The sequence below is a fragment of the Trachemys scripta genome, chromosome 1 (genome assembly GCF_013100865.1).
Source record: "Trachemys scripta elegans isolate TJP31775 chromosome 1, CAS_Tse_1.0, whole genome shotgun sequence".
NCBI lineage: Eukaryota > Metazoa > Chordata > Testudines > Emydidae > Trachemys > Trachemys scripta.
The window spans coordinates 184,911,587-184,934,421 of NC_048298.1; the positions used below are offsets into that span (position 1 = coordinate 184,911,587).

The 22,835-nt window shown below is 39.5% G+C and overlaps 1 protein-coding gene across 2 annotated transcripts in view; it reads right to left on the minus strand.

The window, feature by feature from the left end:
* The window catches only part of PAXBP1 (PAX3 and PAX7 binding protein 1), a 34,759-nt gene extending 12,998 nt beyond the window's left edge, over window positions 1-21,761 (minus strand). The window contains exons 1-10 of one of the 2 annotated variants that reach the window (XM_034793901.1): window positions 21,294-21,761; window positions 20,328-20,453; window positions 17,651-17,827; window positions 15,749-15,970; window positions 15,005-15,108; window positions 13,395-13,615; window positions 12,241-12,430; window positions 4,055-4,178; window positions 1,032-1,131; window positions 371-486 (exon numbers count right to left, since the gene is read on the minus strand). In XM_034793901.1, the coding sequence (XP_034649792.1) occupies window positions 371-486; window positions 1,032-1,131; window positions 4,055-4,178; window positions 12,241-12,430; window positions 13,395-13,615; window positions 15,005-15,108; window positions 15,749-15,970; window positions 17,651-17,827; window positions 20,328-20,453; window positions 21,294-21,687 (1,774 nt within the window). In that variant the 5' untranslated portion in view covers window positions 21,688-21,761. Of the gene's footprint in view, window positions 1-370; window positions 487-1,031; window positions 1,132-4,054; window positions 4,179-12,240; window positions 12,431-13,394; window positions 13,616-15,004; window positions 15,109-15,748; window positions 15,971-17,650; window positions 17,828-20,327; window positions 20,457-21,293 lie in introns of both variants that reach the window. The other variant, XM_034793892.1, reaches the window with a different exon arrangement.
* Window positions 21,762-22,835: the final 1,074 nt, after the last annotated feature.

Here is a 22,835-nt window from a genome sequence, read left to right on the forward strand (position 1 = left end):
CAAAGAAAGAGAGCACTGAATTTGTGCAAAAATATATGGTGGCATGTTACCCTTTACTGTGCAAGCTTGTTCAGCAAGAAGGGACGAAGAGCAATTCTTCTGTTTTAGCTAGAATATCTCCATAGAATAAATTGAGTTGTATATGATTTTAGAACAGGTCTGTTAAACTTGGTTTTAAGAGTTGATATTGTCCCCATCAAGTTCCATATTCTTATTAAATGCTTTTTTAAAAAACAACTTCAAGTCACTGTTGTGATTCTGTTATCTTGTCATTCTGAGTCTAGAAAAAATCCATATTGTGTAACATGCATTTTTTTTTTTTTTTTTTAGGATTTCCATGTTCAGTTAATAAGTGAGTGACTTTTCTAACCTCGTTCCATGTTGAAATTAGTAATATCTGTTGAAGTTTCTTCATCATCGCTAGAAAGGCCTTCAAAGTGATCTGCCATCTTCCCAGTTTGTTCTCTTGCTTGCCTACGACGGGCTCTATAAGGCAGCAATATAATTACAGTATAAACCAATCATTAAGATCTTTGTACAAATGAACAACGGTTTTAGCCATGCTGGTCCTGCTCCTGACCCCGGAGAGCCAAAGTAAAGACAGCCTCTCCATCCCTCACCATGGGAACTAGGGAAAAGCAGTAAGGACTGCAGCAAGACTGAAGTGGCTTATAGGCATTTTCAGTAACTTTAGCAAGCACCATCTGATTGGCTGCTTCCACATACTAAGCCTGAATATTTCTTTGAGGAGATCCTTGGCAAGCACATAGGCTGAGGCATGAGGCGCCTGGACAGAGGGATTAGGATGAAAGGAGAAAGTTTAGTTACAGTTCTCCTTCTAACAAACCAGATATGTACTTTTGTCATTTAACTGAAATGTTCTCTCCATTACTACACAAAGCAGTCTCTAAGTTGTCCAGGGTGTGGACAGCGCTTTCCTACGTGTTATTACATCATGCAGGGATTTCCATGATACTGCATGGAGCCTTTGGATGCGACCCCAAGAGAGTCAGGAAATCTCAGTACTGTACCTTCTAGCTTCCCTTTCCGCAGTCCGCCGTTTTACATATTCTTGATAGAGTGCTCTGTCTCGTCCAAAAGAATCAAGATTTGGTGCCATCAGTGCTTTACCTGCAAGATTACATTGATTGAAATTAAAACACTTTCATCTACAGTAACAGGGAATAATGTGTTGTCCAGTTGTATTTTGAAGCAGCTGAAAACAGACAAACTCAAATGTTTGAATCTGTAGCTACTAGAGGTTGAGAGAAGTAGTGATGGAAGTTAGAATCTCAAATTGAAGATACTCCAAATTTATTCAAATACAAATCTTGCTTCATCACACTTCAGTCTTCCCCTCTAATACTGGTGCTCACAAATTATCAACACTCCGTGGCCTAAAGCAGTAAATGTTTAAACTGCTTGATACAACAAAAATGGAAAAACTGTACTGCTGCTATAAACATAGCATTCAGCATGCAACATTTTAAAAACACTGAGTGAGAAGAGAAGAGGGGGAGGGAAGAGAAAGGCAGCCCTGTAACAAAGATTTAGTATCTCAGACTCCTATTCATCTAGTCTTGCTTCCTGGAATAAAATCAAGTTCACTAAGTTACGTGTAGGTTTTGATATGTATCTGAAACTCCTAGGAAATAAAGCCTAAGTTTTTTCCATTTTTTTTTTTAAAAACAACAATTCAATGATAGATCATTCTGACTAGCTACATTAAATTCTGCTCTTAATCAGTGAAGCCGGTGATAAGCCATTGACTGAAATTAACACAAAAGAGTCTCCAGCTTGTCTAACCTTTGAGATAAATTCTCACAAGTATTACTTGATACCAGATCCACCCACTAGAATATAAACATCACAAGATTTCAACGATAACTTTATTTTTGTGTAGTTTGAGGCTATGCATTCTTACCAAACCAGGTTATCAAATCATTCATCATTTAAGAATGTTAATGCTGATTTGTCTTAGTGTTCCTATTTAAGAAAGGTAAATCCTTTCGGAAAACAAGAAGTTTGAGAACCCCTGCTCTAAAGCTCATTTCACCATAACCCCCTTCTGACAACAAAAATTACTTCATGACCCCAGAAGGAGGGACTGAAGCCCGAGCCCTGCCACCCCCCACTCCAATGGGGAGGGGCAATAACCAAAGCCCAAGCTCCACTGCCCCGGGCGGGAGGGCCAAAGCGGAAGCCCAAGGACTTCAGCCCCAGGCAGGGGGCCTGTAACCTAAACCCCGCCACCCAGGGCTGGAATCCTCAGGCTTCAGCGCCAGTGCTGAGGCTCGGGCTTTGGCCCTGGGTCCAGGAAAGTCCACGCCAGCCCTGACAATCCCCGTAAGACAGGGTTGTGACCCATTCTGGGGTCCCGACCCACAGGTTGAGAACGGCTGCTTTAGAGCATGGGTGAAGTTGTAATTTGTTCAATATGTTACATCTGTCAAGATTATGTTACAGACTGTAACAAGACAGGGTAAAGTAACCATTTAGAGAACCTGTTTAAGTCTATTCCAAAGATAATAATTTTTTGGTTTAAGGAGTAAAGTGAGCTGATTGTCAAGTTGATGTGTTCGTGCACCTCTGATTGAGAAACTGACTGACACTTGTTAACAGTCTCAGTGGAGAGGAGGACAGGACTGAAACATTTCAGGAATATATCTATGTATATCTATTTACCAAAATATATTCTCAGGGCTCCCATTCTTCAGATAAGGCTTCCCCTTTATGACAGTATCCAGACTCTTCCCATCCCCCAAAATCACATTGTAATCCAACAAGCCCCACTGTAGGCTCCCTAAGCAAATTTGCTCAGAGCATACTTGGCATATCACAGGCCTCAAAGCAATGCACCCAGGGTAAATGGGAGAGCCAGCACGAGGCCTATGCTCAACTAAGCTCTCAAAAGAGGGTGAGTGATTTTAACTTTAGAGTTAATAAGGCTGTGTGCACATGATGAATATTATTTCAAAAGGGACTTGCAGTGGGCATGAGAATGTAGTTTTGTAATAAGGTATAACATCCGTTTTCGATTGTTCTTAAATAGATGAATGGGTAATGGGTATAGATGTGGATACCAGAAAGCGGGGACCAAGGTGAATTTTGATTGCTCAGAGGACACGTTTTCTACATATTTAAAAAAAAAAAAAAAAAAAAAAAAAAACTGAGGGCAATGAACACTTTTAAAATGGAAATCTCCTTAAAAGCAGGAAACCAAATCTACCAATTTCAGGAAAAGTTTTCAAAAGCACCTGAGTGAAATTTTACATGATATCATTAGTATGTAGAATAAAATATTCTCAAGGAAAATGGTAGATAAAACGAGCATCTGTGTTTTTTTGCAGAACTTATTTTACGCATTTAACAGTGATCACCAGAACGGAGATACTGATCAATTATTTTTAAATTGATTTCCACTTCTGGAGCAATGGTCTCAAAAGGAGGCTTTCTATTATGTATGAAGTATTTGTAATATTACAAAGTTAGCATTTGAATACTACAACTTAAATTTGGCTAAGAGAGAAAGAAACTATCCTCCAGCCTCCTTAGCTTTGAAGTGCTTTTTCTTTTCTTTTCTAAGTGTCTGAAACTTACACTGTTGAAACGTAACACTTACTGCTAACAGCATAAACTGTACTTTTTTAAAGTCTTCAGATTATTAACATTTAAAAAATCCTTTTTGGAAATCAACGGTAGATGTATCATGAATTTTGTATCTACATTAATTTAAGTAGGTCAAAAGAGAGCCTGACATAAGGACAAAGTTTCATTCCAAACATCACTACTCTCAAATATCTTGAATGCTAGGAAAGAGAAAGAATATATATAGTTAAGACTAGCAGATAGGACAGATAAAGTCTCAAGAGTAAGAATGTCTCAGTATTTAAACAAAACAGATCAGAATACTTTAAAATCTGAATTTGCTTCTAGTCGTCACAAAAGATAAGTTTTAAGTCAATCATGCTCTGCAGTATTTATTTTTAAATTAAACCATACTAAGTAAACAAGGTTGTTTAATGAATAATAAAAACCTTCAAGATGGACTGACTTGAATGGCTTGAAAACTCCGAAGATTCATCTTTAATATCATCTTGTCGTCTTTGGACAAGGCGGGAAGCTCGCTGTTTGTACAGCTGATGCATTGCTGACTCGAGTTCATTAATCAGGGGCACCTGTAAAAATATAACACACTACGTAATATCAAACTCTTCAGGTGCCTAATTGTCTGGGGTACCATACTATTCCAAGATGCAATGTAGGCTGTTGCAGTTTTTAGATACATCAGTTGTTTTCTTTTACCAGCTGATATCTTTGGAGCCAATATATGCATTTGACAGAGTTTATAATAATGGCCTTCAGTTATAATACAAAAGTTGCACAAGTAGTTTTCATTGATTGAGCAGCAGTGTGAAAAGCCTGCATAGTAAGTTAATGGCTGATTTAAAGAGATGCAGAACTAGAGTATAAATGCCACAAATGTATTCCGTGGGATTGTCTTCACTGTATGTACTTGTAAACAGTGTTTTGTGCTAATGTTTACAATTAGCAGAACTCACTTTTACAACATACTAGATACTGATTCAAAATTAGTTTACTGAGAAAGTAAGCTATTGACAATAAGCGGTACAGAAATAAAACATACACTGAACTTACTAAATCAATGCCAATGATTAATATCAGTGCATTTACTATTACTGAATTTTATAACTGAAACATCATCCACATGCTATTGTGTATGACAACTGATGCTCTAAACCTGAAAAAAATTTACTTAAGAGCATAATTTTCACTTCAATGGTACTAGTCATGTAGGAAAACTATGCACTTGTGTAAATCTTTGCAGGACTGGAGTCTAAGTCCGTGATGATCTGCTACTCACTTTTTAATAAAATAACTAATGTATTTCAGTTGTACCTTTACTTCTAAAGTAATTGTATATTACAGCAATTAGAATTTACTGTGTTGGACAGCAGCCTCATAGCTTATATTGGGTGATCCCAGTTCCTGGCACCAAGGAATTAAAACTGGCCATATTTCTATTTGAATACAATAAACAGTAATTCTCAGTTTATTTGGCAAGACACCTCCTGTAATGTATTCATATCTGGCATTAAAACACTTATGGTATGGCCTCCTTACCTCTGAGATATGTCTAGTTCAAAATCTTACAGCTCTTTAGTTCAAGCATTTTACTGCTACCTAAAATCCAAGGTTTTTTAATAAAGAAAGGCTTCAGAAAAACGTTTTCTGAACTAACCTAGAACTGGAGTCAATATTTGGAAAACTCCTCCAACAAAGCTTAACACTAAAGGTACTGTAGTTGAAATGGCCACTGCAGGTACCCAAAGGAACTACAAGTCAGGTTTTCCTTGATAGCAAGGGAAAAAAGAAAAGTGTCAGCTCTTCACATTAGCATTCTTGGCCTGAGAACATCAGCACCAACAGGTCAGAACAGCTTCTTGAACTAATTGCAAATGGATACAAAAAAGTTTTTAAATTTTCTAGCGTTAAATAAATTCTGAACTCAGATTTACAAGACTTTTCAAAAACGGATGTAACCAAAAAGTAATGTTAACTGAAGGGTGAAGTATATATACTAGCTTTATTGTGGTTTGTGTTCATAAAGAAAATAGCTTCTTCCTGTGAGCAGTTTATTCTACAAATTTTAACTGAAGAGTTCAAAGAATGTTTAAAAATGTCCCCAGAGGTTTCCTCCAATCAGTGTCTGAACTTCAAAAGATAAGCTAAACTTATGCATGAGTGTTTGAATACAATCAAAACAAATCCTTCTGGGGACCAAATAAATTGAGGAGTTAGTACTCTTTACATCCACAATATTGCAGCTGGTGATTAACCTTGATGGCTCACACTACCTATTACATTGTTAGAGTTTTAAAATTCATATGCATTTAATCCATTAACATTTGGTTGTTACCTTCTTTTCTCAAAAAAATAAAACAAGAAAAAAAATCAATGTGCAGAGATTTGTGCACAGTATCTCATTCCATTTGCATCAGTTTTTATTTACAATTATTTCCAAAGTGTGCTTTGGTGATGCATCAATACTGTGATTACAGTATTGATTACAATATAATTTAACTAACATCCAGTTGGACATCCACGAATAGTCTCACCCTCCCACATCTTTTCCATAGCTATACAATAAAAGCAAGATATGATGGCCAATATCTTTACCTTCTAAGAGAGCCAAAAACAGTGTTGTGTTAATTGTGGTAGTAGGATGGCTGAAAGCCATTCCTTGTTTTGTGACCCTCTAACATCTCACAAACTAAGCAGCATGAAGGCAAAAGTCTTGGAATAAGACATCACCTAGCTCCTGCAAGAAGTGATTGCACCAAATCAGCAGGTGGCACTCTTCAATCCAACTTAAGTCAGTTAAATCCCAATGACAGCATGGCATTGTGGGACACTCTGCTGTGGGAGTTACCATCACTTGGATGAGATGCACAGTCAGGATTCTGATCACCTATGATCATTCCAGATCTTGTAGCACTGCATGTAATGCAAGAGGTGTTAACTTGAATTAACATTTAGCCAGGACAAGGAATTGTTACATACGGCCTAAAATTCTCCCTGCGCTTTAAACCAAAATAGTATTAAGGCATGATTCTGCAAACTTTTAGTTGTGTGAGCACTAGTCATGCAAATCGTTTCAGCTAAACGAATGGAAGAATCCATAGAAGACAATGCAGGATTTGGCCCTTAATACTGACTTAACCAGTAACTCTTCAATGATCAGAAATTTAAAAAAGTCCCACAAAAAGTGGAAACTAGATCAAATTACAAAAGGATTAATAAACAAATAACAAATATGCAGGGACAAAATTAGAAAGGTCAAGGCACAAAAATGAGATTAAACTAGATAGAGACAAAGGGTAATAAGAAAACAGTCTACATATACATTAGAAGCAAGAGAATGACCAGGGACGGGGTAGGCCTGCTACTTAATTGGCGGGGAGGGAGAGGGGGGGGAGAAGAGGGTGCGGGGAGGAGAGACAACAACAACAGAAAATGTGGAAATGGCAGAAATGCTAAATGACTTTTGTTTCAGTTTTCATCAAAAAGGTTATTAGCAATTGGACATCTAATATAGTGAATGCTAGGGAAAATGAAGTAGAAGGAGAGGCTAAAATAGGGAACAAGTTAAAAATTACTTAGACAAGTTAGATGTCTTCAAGACAACCGGGCCTGATGAAATACATCCTAGAATGCTCAAGGAGCTGACTGAGGAGATATCTGAACCATTAGCAATTATCTTTGAAAAATTATGGAAGAGATTCCAGAGGACTGGAAAAGGGCAGATATAGCGCCAATCTAAAAAGGAAGTAAGGACAACCTGGGAATTACAGACCAGTAAATTTAACTTCAGCACCCGGAAAGATAATGAAGCAAATAATTAAGCAATCAATTTGCAAACACCTAGAAGATAATAAGGTGATAAGTAACAGTCAGCATGGATTTGTCCAGAACAGATCATGTCAAACCAACCTAATAGCTATCTTTGACAGGGTAACAAGCCTGGTGGATAGGGAGGAAGCAGTAGACATGGTATAGCTTGAATTTAGTAAGGCTTTTGATACGGTCTTGCATGACCTTATCATAAACAAACTAGGTAAATACAACCTAGATGGAACTACTATAAGGTGGGTGCATAACTGGTTGGAAAACTGTAAAGAGTAGTTTTCAGTGGTTCACAGTCAAGCTAGAAGGGCATATTGAGTGTATCCTGCAGGGATCAGTTCTGGGTCTGGTTCTGTTCAATATCTTTATCAATGATTTAGATAACGGCATAGAGAGTACACTTACAAAGTTTGAGAACGATACCAAGCTGGGAAGGGTTGCAACTGCTCTGGAGGATAGGATTAAAATTCAAAATGATCTGGACAAACTGGAGAAACGGTCTGAAGTAAATAGGATTAAACTCAATAAGTACCAATGTAAAGTACTCCACTTAGGAAGGAACAATCAGTTGCACACATACAAAATGGGAAATGACTGCCTAGGAAGGAGTACAGCAGAAAGGGATCTAGGGGTCATAGTGGATCACAATCCAAATACAAGTCAGTGCAACACTGTTGCAAAAAAAGCAAATATAATTCTGGAGTGTATTAGCAGGAGTGCTGTAAGCAAGACATGAGAAATAATTCTTCCACTCTATTCTGCACTGATAAGGCCTCAACTGGAGTACTGTGTACAGTTCTGGGTGCCACATTTCAGGAAAGATGTGAACAAACTGGAGAGAGGCCAGAGAAGAGCAACTAAAATTATTAAAGATCTAGAAAACATAACCTATTGGGGAAGATTGAAAAAACTGGGGTTGTTTAGTCTGCAGAAGAGAAGACAGAGGGGCCACGATAACAGTTTTCAAGTACATAAAAGGTTGTTACTAGGGAAAGGGAGAAAAATTGTTCCTTAACCTCTGAGGATAGGACAAGAAGCAATGGGTTTAAACTGCAGCAAGGGCAATTTAGGTTGGACATCAGGAAAAAAAACTTCCTGTCAGAGTGGTTAAGCCAGGGCTCTCAAACTTTTGTACTGGTGACCCCCTTTCACATAGAAAGCCTCTGAGTGCAACCCCCCCTAATAAATATATAAAAAAGTTTTTCATTTAACACCATTATAAATGCTGGAGGCAAAGCGGGGTTTGGGGTAGAGGGTGACAGCTTGCGACCGCCCCCCCATGTAATAATTGCGATCCCCAGTTTGAGATCCTGGGTTAAGCGCTGGAATAAACTGCCTTGGGAGGCTGTGGAATCTCCATTATTGGAGATTTTTAAGAATAGGTTAGATAAACACCTGTCATAGACAGTCTAGGTAATACTTAGTCCTGCCATGAGTGCCAGGGACTGGACTAGATGACCTCTCAAGGTCCCTTCCAGTCCTACGATTCTACTTTATCCTAAAACCTATGTAACTGTTACTACAGTATAGATTGCACCTCAGTGTTGTGTGAAATGCAATTCTTTCATATCTAAAACTGTTTGATACTTAAAAATATGCTAAGTAAAAAAAAGTGAATAATTCAGAAAGATTTCTGCCCCGGCGGGGGCGGAGAAGGAGAGGAGAGGTACAAAGATAGCAGGGAGATGAGATCGATTTTATAGAACTAAAATGTTCTCGTTATTGCCGGAGTAAGTCTATATACACCACTAGAACTTCCACATCTCTCTGCTCAATCTTTCTGAAGAAAAATGTATTGTCATGAACCCATTTGTGCTCATTCATGCAAAGTTTCTCTGTAGTGCCAGCATTAATGTGAAAATGACTAACCACAATCCTCACCAGTTTCAGTGTTATAGAACTATAGTAAACCTACCCTAAATTCTCAATTACTATGGGACAATCTTCACTCATTGATATATTTTACTTTCCACAACCATCTCTGTACAACTTTTCATGAGTGGCATACCTGAGTATTTGGATTCTAATATCTAAACTATATTGTTTAAATTTATTCACCTAAATTTGGGTTATTGCAGATTATGCATTATATGCATCTTATGGCTTTTAAAACCAACTTTGTATTTGTGGATATCTAAGCACTATACCCAGATGTACAGACACTATTTTCTTAATCTGTGTATTATATAATTTTTTTAACATTAGTTTTAATAAAAATGTTATTCTGTGACGTTTTCTACAGTGGTAAATGAACTGCATTATTATAAATTTAAAACAAATTAAAGCCAACATGAGATACCCAAGTCCCAGAGCAACCTGAATCTAAATTCTGCATCTCTAAATTCAGACTGGAAATTCTACTGCTGCAGTTTCATTTAAATAAAATGAAAGAGGTTTTAACGACCCAATATGAAAATTCTGCAATGTGGCTGCCTCTATGTTATTTTATGCTGCCCCACAGTTTTACCTTTTCATGGGTTACAGATCTTTGTAGTAATGCATTACAGATTTATAAAAAACAGGCGGTGGGTTCCAGTGCAAATTCTGTGGCCACAGAATTAGGGAATACATAGAACCTTGAGAATATTTAAGTTTTCATGCGGCATTTAAATATTAGTCAAACTGTCTGCATTAGGCCCCAATTTTACACTTCACTTTGTGTATGTATCTCTGTGGACTTCAACTGAAGCCAAAGTTGTTCTGTATGGATGCAGGATTATGCTTGGGTGCAGTCAATTGTAGAATCAAGGGCTTAGTTTACAAGTAATTTTTTTGACAACTTATTGAAAGTACTGCTTTATATAGGCACAAGGTTTAGCAAATTTTAAAGTTAAGGCCTATTTTTTCCCCTAACAAGTCATCTATAGAACATCCAGAGAGAGATGAGAGTAGACAATGACATACTAAAGGAAGGCAGATTTAACAAATTCAAGTCTCAAATACCTCCATGTATAGTAGGAAACTGACCAGTTTTTGCCCATGTTTGTCAGCAACAGATCCCCTACACCAATGTTGAAAATAACTCAACTGTTAGTATCAGAACTGGTTTTGGTCCATTACTGTTCAGTTAAGTTTTTAGTGTAGACCAATGTCTTGTACATATTCAGAACTGCACCAACATGAAGGTGTGATTTTTAAGACTGATTTAAACTGCAAACCAGTGTGGACACTTTTTTTTTAAATAAACCTGGTTTAAAACAAATTAAATGTCCACGCTGTTCTACAGTTGTTTAAAATCAGTCTTTTTAAAAAGTCACACCTTTAAACTGGTGCACTTTTGAATAAAGACAAGGTCTGAGAAGAGAAGCCAAGTCCATAATTTATCTGGATTGTACTTTAGACACACAACAACAAAATGAGGCAGTAATAAGTTGTCAACCTCATTACCTATAGTCAGCTAACAATGCTACAGGTTCAAAAATTTTGCTTCTTCAGTTAAGCAGCCTATAGTATGGCTAGTGGATCAAATGAAATAAACACAGTCCACCTTCCACACAGCTCAGTTTTGAGGACCAAGGTAGTTATTTATTCCCAATATTTTTTCCCCTAAATGGTTGATCACTGGTTTAACTGTTAACATTAAAAAGATTAGATGAAGTCTCAACTGGCATTGTTCTGTTCAGAGAAAAAGTTAGAGAGTAATGTGTTTCAAGTGCTTACACAGAGGTTGTTCAGAGGCATTCTGCTTGATACGTAGTGGTGAAGATTCAGAGTACAGATGGGGGATTTTCTGAAGAGCTCCACCAGCAACAGACAGCAGCTAATCTCACTATAGTAAGAATCAATTGCTTTATCAACCTGAATGTTTGGTAGGTGTGAAGGGAAGCCTACAGATAGAAAAAGTAAAAGCTGCCACTTTCCCCATCCTAAATACTCAGTTCTGTTGGCTTATGTAATAGCTTCCTATTGCATATAAAATAGAAATCACTTTCAGGGAAAGACGAGTTATAAAAGCCTACATCTATACTCTCTCCTCTGTATTGCAATTCACTTGTGTACGGTACACATGACCCATAAGATTGTTAGCATGTAATCTTTTCACCAAATTTAACTATAGTAAATTTAGATTAGATTTCCATACAAATTAACTAATACTAATATTTACAGAATTGAAGTATAAAGGATATTTCCACTATCTTAAATGGGAGATAAAATTAATTCTTCCAAGTTAGAAGTATACAACAGAGTAGCCTTAAAAAAAAAACTTCTGAAATCTTCAGCTAGCTATGCTGATTCTAAAACTTTTCCAGCCAAATAGATATCAGAACCCTGCTGAATATTTTAAGCTTTCTACTAGCAGAAAATTTACAGCAAAAAGCAGCAATGTGTTATATGGCACTCATTAATGCTTCCAGAAAACGTTAGTGTTGTACCTCAACCCCGTTTTACCTCAATGCAATCTAACAATTCACCAATAATGGATACTAACTTTATCCGTTAACATGGCATCCAATCTGTGTATATGGAAGTGTGAGTAAATTAAAAAAAAAAAAATCAATTTCTTGAACATTCTTAAAAAAAAAAAAAAAAAAAAAAAAAAACACACCACACATTTCAGTCAAGTCAGCACTTACATTCCAACTGGAAGTACACCAGAGATCTGTTATACTGTAAAAGTGAGACTTCTCTTTACAAGCCTAGTGTGATGAAAAAGTGACTTTTCATCACCTCTAAAACCAAACCTTCTGTTGAGTATGCTCAGATTTTTTTATTTGTGTGTGGGGGTAAGTACAAGGAGGCATGTGTTTGGCCTGTACTAAGCTTCCCTACTTCTGTTTTATTGAAAAGAGATTAATGTTTTTGCATCCTTACCTTTTCACTGAAACACTCAAGCAAGTCTTGGACATACCCTCGCATTTCTTGCAAAAATTTATACCGTTCACCAATACCCCCAGAAGACCCTTCTAATCGTTCAATTGCCTTGGTAGAGTCCTCTCGGCTTTGTTGATGTTTCTCATGTTGCTGCTGATTGGCTTTGTTCAATTCTTTCATTGAGTCCAACCTGAGGGACAATGGATAAATAAATTTACATCGAAAAGTCTATATAACAGAAACTGTTGAGATATTAATCTGTTTCAGAATAAGAGAGCACAAGTACCAAATCTCTATAAGGAAAATATTTTTAAGATACATTCACTACCTGTGATTTGTCAGTGCTTTCTCCCTTCTCCAGTTCTTATCAGCAAGGAGAGTAGTTTAAGTTATGATGGGCTAGACTCCGCGAGGTGCTGAGTACAGTCAACTCCTGTTAATCTCAACAGGAGTCGAAGGCACTTAGAACCTTGCAAGACTGAGCCTTAAGAAATTAAATTAGAAGCAAAGGCATATGCTATATCTAGCACGAAATATCATCTATAACACAGCCTTTATTATAGTGCACTGACTAGACTCACTTCAGCTAATGGAAAGTTTTTAAGACAAGGGGCATACAAACCAGTTTTGAAGATATTACAAAAAGTGTGGGCTGTTCATTGTAAAATATTTCTCATTGCAATTGGATTGTTCATGCAGTAGGATCTTTTTGATACCTAACAAGGAGATTACAATGTTTAAGCCCTAAAAAACCCTCAGATTTTAGCCTAAAATGTAAGATTGTTATGTATTCAGGAAAAAAAATCCGATTTACACACTTCATAAAAATGTTACTTCGTAAGCTAAATATCTCACTGTCCTTTAAATTCTTGACTACAAGATTTTTTTCAGTGTCCAGAAGATGCAACTCAGATCTGTCTTCAACAAGATCAAATTGCCACATTTTAAAAGCGTCACTTCCACAGAAGAAATCCAAGCAGACTTTTGAATGAAGTTTCAATGTCATCTTCATTTTGTTTTGTTTTTTAAATGATGTGCCAAGTCAGTGGTTTTCCAGCGATGAAATTCTGCATTTGCTCGAGATTAAAGGGTGCCTGAGGGAATAAAAAGCTGAGGACAAGTCTTTTAAGTCTAAAAAAGATGGTCTGCCCTACCTGTCTTTAAGCTGTTTCTTTACCAAATCAATAGTAACAGGAGTCATCTCATTACTGGGAGTTTTGAAAGGAAGTATATTATCTGTTTTTTGAGACTTGGTCTCTGATGATCCATAAGCAGCATAAGTGTAAGGAATGCCATACGATGAACCATAAGACATTGTCTGGTAAGAGTTGTGGTAGTACAGATTATTCACGTCAGTAGGCTGACTTGCTTGAACCTACAGAAACAAGACATGTAATACTCAAAATGCTTATGTTACTCTTTTTAAAAAGATTACTTTGTAATTTAGTTTTGACATTTTATATGCAAAGGCAGAAGTTTTTCAAATCACAATGGTTATTAAAATTTTTCATAACCCACTAATGAAAGATAGATGGGAACAAACAGAGCCAAGATGTGTTCACAAAGTTATGGTGTACAGTAATTAACAGAAGCAATCTCTTCCATGGAGAATTTCTTAGCATGGTTATTGTTATTTGTAGTAATAGCTCATGGCATACTACTGAATGAGGAGTTCTACTTTCAGCAAGCCTGAAACACCCAATTACTAAATATCCTAGGCTGTACTAATCTCTGCTGTTAATACAGCATAACAACATGCCATAAAAGCCCTTGAAAACTGTTTTCTAAAATTGTTTGTAAGGCCAACTAGTGTCCCCTTCCAACTCTGAGCCAGCTACTTCACCATTGCTGCAAAGCCACGAATTGCAGCTACCACAAGGCATAAGAGTCTTCCCCAAGAGGTCATAGGTAGAGCTGTACAAATGAGTTTTCAGTTTGCTGACGGTACTACTAAAAAAAAAAAAAAAAAAAAAAATCATTCTGAGTCAAAGTTTTCGTTGAATCCAAAATGAAATATGTCATTAACAAAAAGAAAATAGTAAATTTTGAAACAAAAAGTTGATTTGAATATAAAAAAATCAAAATGTTTTGTTTTAAAAAAGTGTCAAAATTAAATGTTTTGAGGTTTTTGGGAGGTTTCTTTTTATTAACACGTTTTCCCCCCAACCAAAAGAGTTTGGTAAATCCAACATGAATTCACGAATTTTTTCATTCAACCCAAATCTGCATTTTTTGGCCAAAACATTTCCCCTAGCTCTAGTCAAAACTAGGCTCAGACATTGGTGCATCTGGGATGAACATGTATGTTCATTAAGGCTTTAGATTTTATTATAATGTCTTGCCACTGTGGACTTGATATTGCTCCCACTGAAATCAGTGGCAAAACTCCCATTGACTTTAGTCGCAGCAGTATTGGGCCATGCATGCCTAACATTCTGGACAGGAAGAATAGAAACAAAGCTCACTTCAAAGCTTCATTACTTACTGGCCCTAGTTAGCTAGTAAGTGCTGGTCAATGCTACCACAATGCTCATTACTCTTCCATAATGGATAGAAAGTAAGATCAAGACATCCCCTACTTCCATATGAGAGGACTTTATAAATTAAAGTTACACCACTAATCTCATCAGATCAAATTATACCAGCAAGCATAATACTGGTTTGAGTTTGGGGAAGTTTTAGTCAATATATGCACTGAAATGTTAAAAATCCTATACTTAGTTCAAAAAAGATGGGGTATTTTTTGGAAAATCTGAATACATGCCTGAGGTATGTTAATTCCTTTTCGTATCTGTTCCTGTTCCCATCGACTGAGTTCTTCATCCTGTTCCCCAGTTACGAGAGCTTCGTCATCACTTCCCTCAATACCTGAGCACACAGGGAAATGAACAGACAAGATAAAAATGAAGATAATGGATTTATACCAAGAATATTTCATTCCAAATTCCAATAATTAAATTTACATAAACAATAGGAATAAGAAAAAACATCTAATGCTTATTACAAGTCTGTGTAGTAGAACCTTGCTAATCTTCCATGACTAGGAGATCTGCCATAAATCCATTTTACATGTAAGTTGGTAAATAATCAAAATAATATGGCATGATACATTTTGTTCATTTGACAAGCATAGCTTTAATTAGTTTATACTTAAGAGTTCACCAAATGTTTTGTGTAATTAAGTTTTCATCAAACTTCAGAAAAGCACTGTGCTATCAAAGTTTTGCTCAAAAGCAAAAAGGGGCCATTTTCGTGTGCAAATTGAGGGTGTCTTAGCTAGATTCTACTTTACCATAATTCCTTAAAATGGACCTTAAAGTTTTAGGACACTGAGTTCAAATAAAATATTCTATACCAAACTACAGTGTGGATTATGGGAAACCAGAACTGCTATTAGCTATGCAGAACATTTTGTTTAAGGGCTTGTAAAGGTCAGGGTGAGTAACCTACAATGAAAATAGTTTCTATATTTATTAGATATGCTACCTTCCTTCAAAAAACATTTTACCTATTTCCTCCGCAATCTTTTGCCTTTGGGATTTTTCCTTCACTGAGAATACTATTCTTCTCTTCTCATCATCATCTTCATCATCACTAGCATCATTTTCATCTTCTCGAACAAGGCGGCCTTTGCCTGGCTCATTGTCAATAGGCGTAAAGTCCCCAAGTTCACGAGCCATTTGACGCTTTTTTCTAGCGGCATGAATAAAAGCAGCATCTGGGATTTCTCCTGGAAACATATGTTTACAAGGTTAAACAGCCAATCACTGCATCCAAACTCACAGTTAGAGATTCTTTGCTACTTGTCTACTTCCACACCAGCTGAGAAAAATGGTACTGCAGACACATCAACTCATCAGTATTTGTTATCAGTAAGGAAAACAGATGAATCCAAGCAGAAAAGATTTTTAATGGTTAAAGCACTCTCACCCCTTTCCACTGAGGCCTAAGAAAGCTCCCCCTTCTGCTGGTAAGAACTTAAGAGTCCTCCAGCAAAGACAGGGAAGACAAGATATTTAACACCATTATAAATGCTGGATGAAAAGCAGGGTTTCGGGTGGAGGCTGACAGCTTGCGATCCCCCCACGTAATAACCTCGTGACCCCCCGACGGGTCCCAACCTCCAGTTTGAGAACTACTGCCACAGAATTTGACAGAGTAGGATAAAGATACTAAGGAAAGTTGGATGAATAAGGGAAACAAGGCAGCAGACATGCCTGAAAACTCTGTACAAGCAGTCTTCGTTTGCTGTGTGTACCCAAGTTACATTATTTTGAGAGGGAATTTCTGTTTGGAAAGTTCAGCCACCTATTTTCTGTAAACACGCTTAAAACATTAATTCCAGTTCTCGAGAATACGATTAAAATATTCCCTTAATTTAAAAGGAGGAATATGCTAGAACCGGTAATATATTTAAACGTGAAGTTATCTGAAGTGTACCCACTGTATCAGTTTGCTATTTCTTCTAAAAGCAAAGCAGATTAGTCTGGTGGGTTGACTGGAGAAATCTTTTTCTTTTTTCAACTAGGCACAAGTATAAGATCTTTTCCCTCTACTTCATGTTTATGGCTGTCTGTGAATTGTGAGCATGCAGGCAACAACCTTATTCCCCAGACAAAAAGTTTCCTTATGTGCAAATTTGCTAGTTATTAAATCCATGAAGAATAATATTTCAAACTGATTTCTTTGGCCCCTAGGGTCTCAAGAAAGTGTTTCTTATTCTATTTAATCAAGTTAACAGCATTCAAGACACTCAAATACAGGTCAAAAGTGTAAGAACATTTTCTGGTGCCTAAATTAAGGATAATGCCAACCTGCACCATAAAATGGGTTACTTGGAGAATTACCAGAATATCAAATATAGAGGTGGATTTTGAGGACGTTCAATATGTCAAAGTTTTAGGAAAAATAAATGCTGTAACTAGAAGGGGTGTTTATTTAGTTTTTTAAAGACCAGAGACTCCAGTTTGAGCTATGCTTCATTTTGATTTATTTTGAAATATTATGCCATGAACTTGGCACCTGAAGGAATCCATATAAATACCTAACTTAAGAAAACAAAACATTTTGTTACAGCCTTTGTTTTCAGCACATTAAACTCTGCTATTTGAAACTGTGGAAATTAAATGGTCCTATTTTAGTTCTTACATTAATCAGTTCAGTTTTCATAATTCTTCAAAAACAGTGTGCAATTATATTTTTCCACAGTACCAGCAGAATACGGATGAATGTTGGAAAGTGGACACTTCCATTTACTTTTAAATTTTCATTTCTAGTATCTGTTTGAGGATGTATAGATATTGAGCTTGGGAAGAGTGCATACAGCTGACTGGATATCAGTTCTTACATTCCAAGTGTTAGAGACAACATTTCCAAACCCACTAAACTAGGTTTACTATAAAGTACAAACCTGGACGGAGAACATTCAGAGATGATAAAGCACTTGAAAAAGCTCCCCCAGTTTTAGGCTTTTCTTCTTCCTTCTCACTTTCGACTTCCATCTCTTCTTCACCTTGTTCACTGTTTGCAGTCCCATCTTCTTGGTTTGCATCCTTAACCTCTCCTGTTTTCTCTATGGCCTGTTCAGCTGTAAGAGAAAAGCCTATACTTCAGTTTCTTTCTGTGAACATTTTTTAAATGCATTTTTAAAGAATACCACCAGATATGCTTATATTTAAGCCAGCAATCACATTAATTTTTAACTACTGAATTTACAAGGGGAAGAACACATTGTATGTTGTGGCTTCTATAAAAAAAAACATTGAAATCTTCTCAAGTTCACACTACACAGTCTGACCAGTCTCAGACAGGAAGACATCCAAGAAAACATTAAATATGAAGTTCACACAGTCAAGCATTTGAGAGTCAGGAAATGTCAAAATTAAGGCTGCCTGTGCATACATATGCATTATGACACTCTTCAATTACTGAACACACACTTTTTTTTTTTTTGCAGAGGAACCCTGCCTCACTCATTACACAAGATGGACAGTACCCACTGAATGAGCAACTGTCCAATATTTTATTTTCATTAATCAGTGTGTGGCTCCAGACCTGATTTACTGCACACCACTCAAACACTGCTTTGAAGACATAATTATTCATTTCAACAGGGGCTTTTCTATGACACTCTCCATTGTAACATCTGAGTGCTTCACAAACATACATTCATCTTCACAACACCCGTGAGGTAAGGCAATATTATTTCCATTCTACAAAAGGGGAATAGGCACAGAGGCATTGTCAGAAATGCACACTAATTTTGGGTGCCCAATGTAAGATGCCTATGGCCTGAATTTTCAGTGAATTTAACATTTCATAGCTCTTTATTTGTTCAGAGCACAGATCTCATTGACTTCAGTTGCAGTTGAGCGCACTCAGCATTTCTGCAAATCCAACCCCAACTGCCACAAGATAGGCACAAAAGAGGAACACAGTAGCCATCTGTGCAAAGTTTGGTTTAGATGACTTGCCCAGCATCACATAGGTACTCTATGGCAGAGGTAGGGATAGAATCCAGTTCTTCACAGTTCCTTTGAACTGAGTAAACTACAAAACCATCCTTTTACTTCCTGCAGTCCTCTGCCTAATTCTCTACATGTCATCCCTGGGCAGGTCTAGATTTTCTGCTACAAGTGATGTAGGAGTCCTAAAGACAACAGGCTTATTAACTACACAACCATGATTGACTCCCTGAGCAACATAAATTTTGTGCACTGACTGAGGCAGGGATCCCAGGGGGCAAAGTTAGTCTTTAATTACGTGATCATAAACTATAACATACACACAGTGGCCAAATTTTCTGGCATTTTTTCACTTTTGAGTGCTTGACTTTATAACTAACATTCCTTTAATGGAATTTTTTATATAATTTTCCAGGGTTTTTTTTTTTTTTTAAATAGCAAACTGAAAAAATAGAAATTCCATCATTTGAAACCATACTGAGTCTTGGGGTACGTCTTCACTTACCTGAGGGTCTGGCGGCAGGCAATCGATGTTCTGGAATCGATTTATCGCGTCTGGTTAAGACGCGATAAATCGATCCCGGAAGTGCTCGCCGTCGACGCCAGTACTCCAGCTCAGCGAGAGGAGTACGCGGCATCGACGGGGAAGCCTGCCTGCCGCGTCTGGACACGCGGTAAATTCGGACTAAGATTCTTCGAATTCAGCTACATTATTAACGTAGCTGAATTTGCGTACCTTAGTCCAAAGTGGGGGCTTAGTGGGGACCAGGCCTCACATAATTCATCAGCAGGCCATGAACCTTCACAGCATAGACTCTCCACCTAAGCTAACAGTAACTGATAGCAGTAGTAGGTTGCCATCATCCATGTGGGCCAGCTGTTAGAGGGAGATGAAGCACACACTTTGCCAGTAAGCTTCGGTTATTAGCAGGAATGGTGAAACTCCGGAACCCTACGTTCTATTCAAGGTTCTAAGGGTATGTACTCTAATGGTTAGAGAGCTTTTTGCCCAACCACTCCTCCAGCCTGTTCTCATCTCAGTCTCTGCCTCACCTCCCCATGCGCATTGTTCCAGTTCTTAGTTTGGAACACAAAGATATAGGTCACTTTTTCTAACATAGAATCTCAACGTAAGGAATTCCACTCTGCCAACCCCTCAATTTTCTCCCTCACTTCAATGCTCTCCTTTTAGCACCTGTGTTGAGAGGGCACATCCTGGCAGAGGAGTGTGCTAGATGCAGCTCCAAATTCTAGCTGTTAGAAAATAGAAGTACAGCGTGATTTAAAGAAATTAGCATAGGCTTGAGAGTCAAGAACTACTCAGTTTTAATCCCAGCTCTAATGAGGGTTCACTGTGTAGCTTTCTAGTAAGTGTCCTCACCTCTCCACATCTATTTCCACATCAATAAAATGGGGCTAAATTTCATCTATGCCAAAAGGGTGCTTATGAGAATTAACTTAATGCTTATACAGACTGCTCTAAATATGCAGAGCACTCTAAGTATTAAAATGTTCAGTCCCCCTACAGAATTGACACTGCATCTTTAACACAACTCATTTTTATGAACAGTATTTAATCTTTCAGCTAATACAAGTTACTACTAGGAGTAGTTTTGCAATTACCATCTGCTGGAGAATTGACTTCTGGTTTAACCTTTGATTTTTCGAGATCTTCTTTGTATTCTTTCTTCAGTAGTTTTACTATCTTTTTGCTGTAACTTGATTTTTTCACTTTAAAAACTTCTTCAGCTTCTTTAACAAAGAAAATCGGAAAACATTAAGTGACCTGGGAACAGATTGGTCAGCTACAACTCACAAATAGATTTACCATCTGTCAAGTCTTTTCACGTGGTGCACAGCACAACCTCATAGTACAGTTACTAACAAAAGTATCCCACAAATCGAAATTCAAAGTTTAAATACAAGAACTATAAAAGTTTTCACAAGTAGGCACTGAAATTGCATATATTTTCAGTGCTATAAACTCTGATTATTTCATCATAAGCCTTGTGATAACAGGTGTTGTTCCTGAAGCCCAAACTTCTGGAATCACATCAATACACGAGAATCTCATTAAAAACATTCGTAACTATCCCAGTTGCAGATTAAAACATAAAAATAAGCCCCTCATTGCATCTTAAAGGCTCAAAAAGAGAAGGCAAACGAAAAAACCCGCACGTGCACTTTTTATCTAACTTTTAAATAAAAAATTGAAGACACCTTATCACTCATTTTATTACCTAAACAATATACTGTGAATCACTGTGATATTCCCCCCGCCCCTTAAGTGCTAGTTTTCCTTTCCACTTAGTCCTTATTGGGGGAAACCACACGTTCAACATTTTGCCTTAATACAAAATTGCGGTAGGTAAATTCACAGTCACACGTGGCCCCGGGAAGGACGAACTAGGGCCTACACCGGCAGGGGTGGATTGGCCTGATGGACCGATAGGCCTTTCCCCCTGCCTCCCTAACACCGCGGGAGCACAAGCCGACAGGCGGACGGCAGGTTTGTAGCTGCGAGCTCCCGACGGGGCACGGCCTCCCGGGGCTGGCTACGTGCAGCCAGGGCGGCCCGGCCCCACTCACCCTCCTCCTCGTCCTGGAAGCTGAGCAGACTGGCCCGCGGCGCCGTCGCCTCTTTGTTCTCCCGCAGCCGCTTCCGCTCCTTGGCCCGCCCGGCCCCCGGCAGCCCGTTCCCCTGCTGTGGCGGCGGCGGCGGCGGGGGCAGCAGCGCGGCCAGGCCGGGGCCGAAGCCCGGGCCTAGGCCGCTCCCCGCTCCGTAGCCCGTCAGGGCGGGGACGACGAGGGGGACGCAGCCGGTGGGAAGCGGCAGGAGCGGGGCCGCCTGGGCCATGGCGGCTTCGCCGGGCCCGTCCGCCCCCAGCGGCTCCTGCGGCTCCTCGTCCCGCTCTCGCTCCTCGTCCTCCTCCTCCGAGTCGTTCCGCTTCCGCACGTTCACCCGCCGCGCCTTGCGGAACATCCCGCCGGGCCCGGCACCGCGCAGCCCAGACACTCGCCCCGCAGCAGCGCGCCGCGGCCCAGCCCCGGCTCCCCCTCCCCGCAGCATGATAACCGGGCAGTCACAGCGCCACCTGCCGGCCCGCCCAGCCAGCCCCAGCGGCGGCAAGGGGAAGCGACTGCGCACCGCACCATAGAGTGCCGCGCCGGGCTAGCGTGCCTCGCGCAACCATAGAGGGTGGAGGCCTAGAGCGCCCACCCGCGCCTGCACAGCCGCCGCCATCTTGTGTGAACGGGGAAACAAGGGAGGGGGGAGCGATCACGTGACTGCTGTGGCGGCCTTCGGAGGGAGGGCGGGGCTACGGAAGTGCTATTGAGGACGGTGGAAACGTGACTCCTATTGGGTGCCGCGGCGCTCGGCGCTGCCTATGACTTGGCTAGGGCGTTAGGGGTGGGGGAGGGGACTTACCTCTGTGGGTTTGTGGGGCTGAGCCCGCCCACTTCCCGGTTTGCCAATACGGCCAATACGGCCGCCCCATGACTGGTCACCGGGGGGGAGGCGTGCAGGGCACCGGTGTGTGTGGCCACTGCCAGTGCCCACACATGTAGCCAGGTGTGATCTGCAGATGTGTTTTCACTCCTGAGGGCAGTATGCACCAAACAAACACATAAACATTCTGCACACAATATTTTAACATTCTGCAAATTGTCAAAGAAATGTGGAAGTGCTAGCATGGCCTTGGGGCGCATAGGCCACTGGCTGCACAGAAATGGGAGATCACTGTGCATTCCCCACCCCCGGACACAGACTCAGCGGTGAGGCTGCACCCATCCAGGCCTGTCCCTCCATGCCAGGTGTGGGCAGGCAGGCTCAGCAAGCCAGGATCCAAGTGTCAAGGGCCTTAGTGTGTGTGTGGGGGGGGGGAGCCAGGTGTGGGTTGAGAGAGTTCTGTGTGGGGCAAGCTGAGTGCAGGCGACTCAGTGGGAGATCTGGGTGCAGAGGGGGAATCTGGCTGCACAGGAGCTTGTTGGGGGGTTCTGGGTACAACAGTAATTGGACTCTGCAGGGGTCCATATGAAACTGGTTAGAGCTCAGCGGGGAGAGTCTGGGTGTGGGGGGGATAGGGTGACCAGATCACCAAAGTCAAATATCTGGGGGGGGGGGGGGGG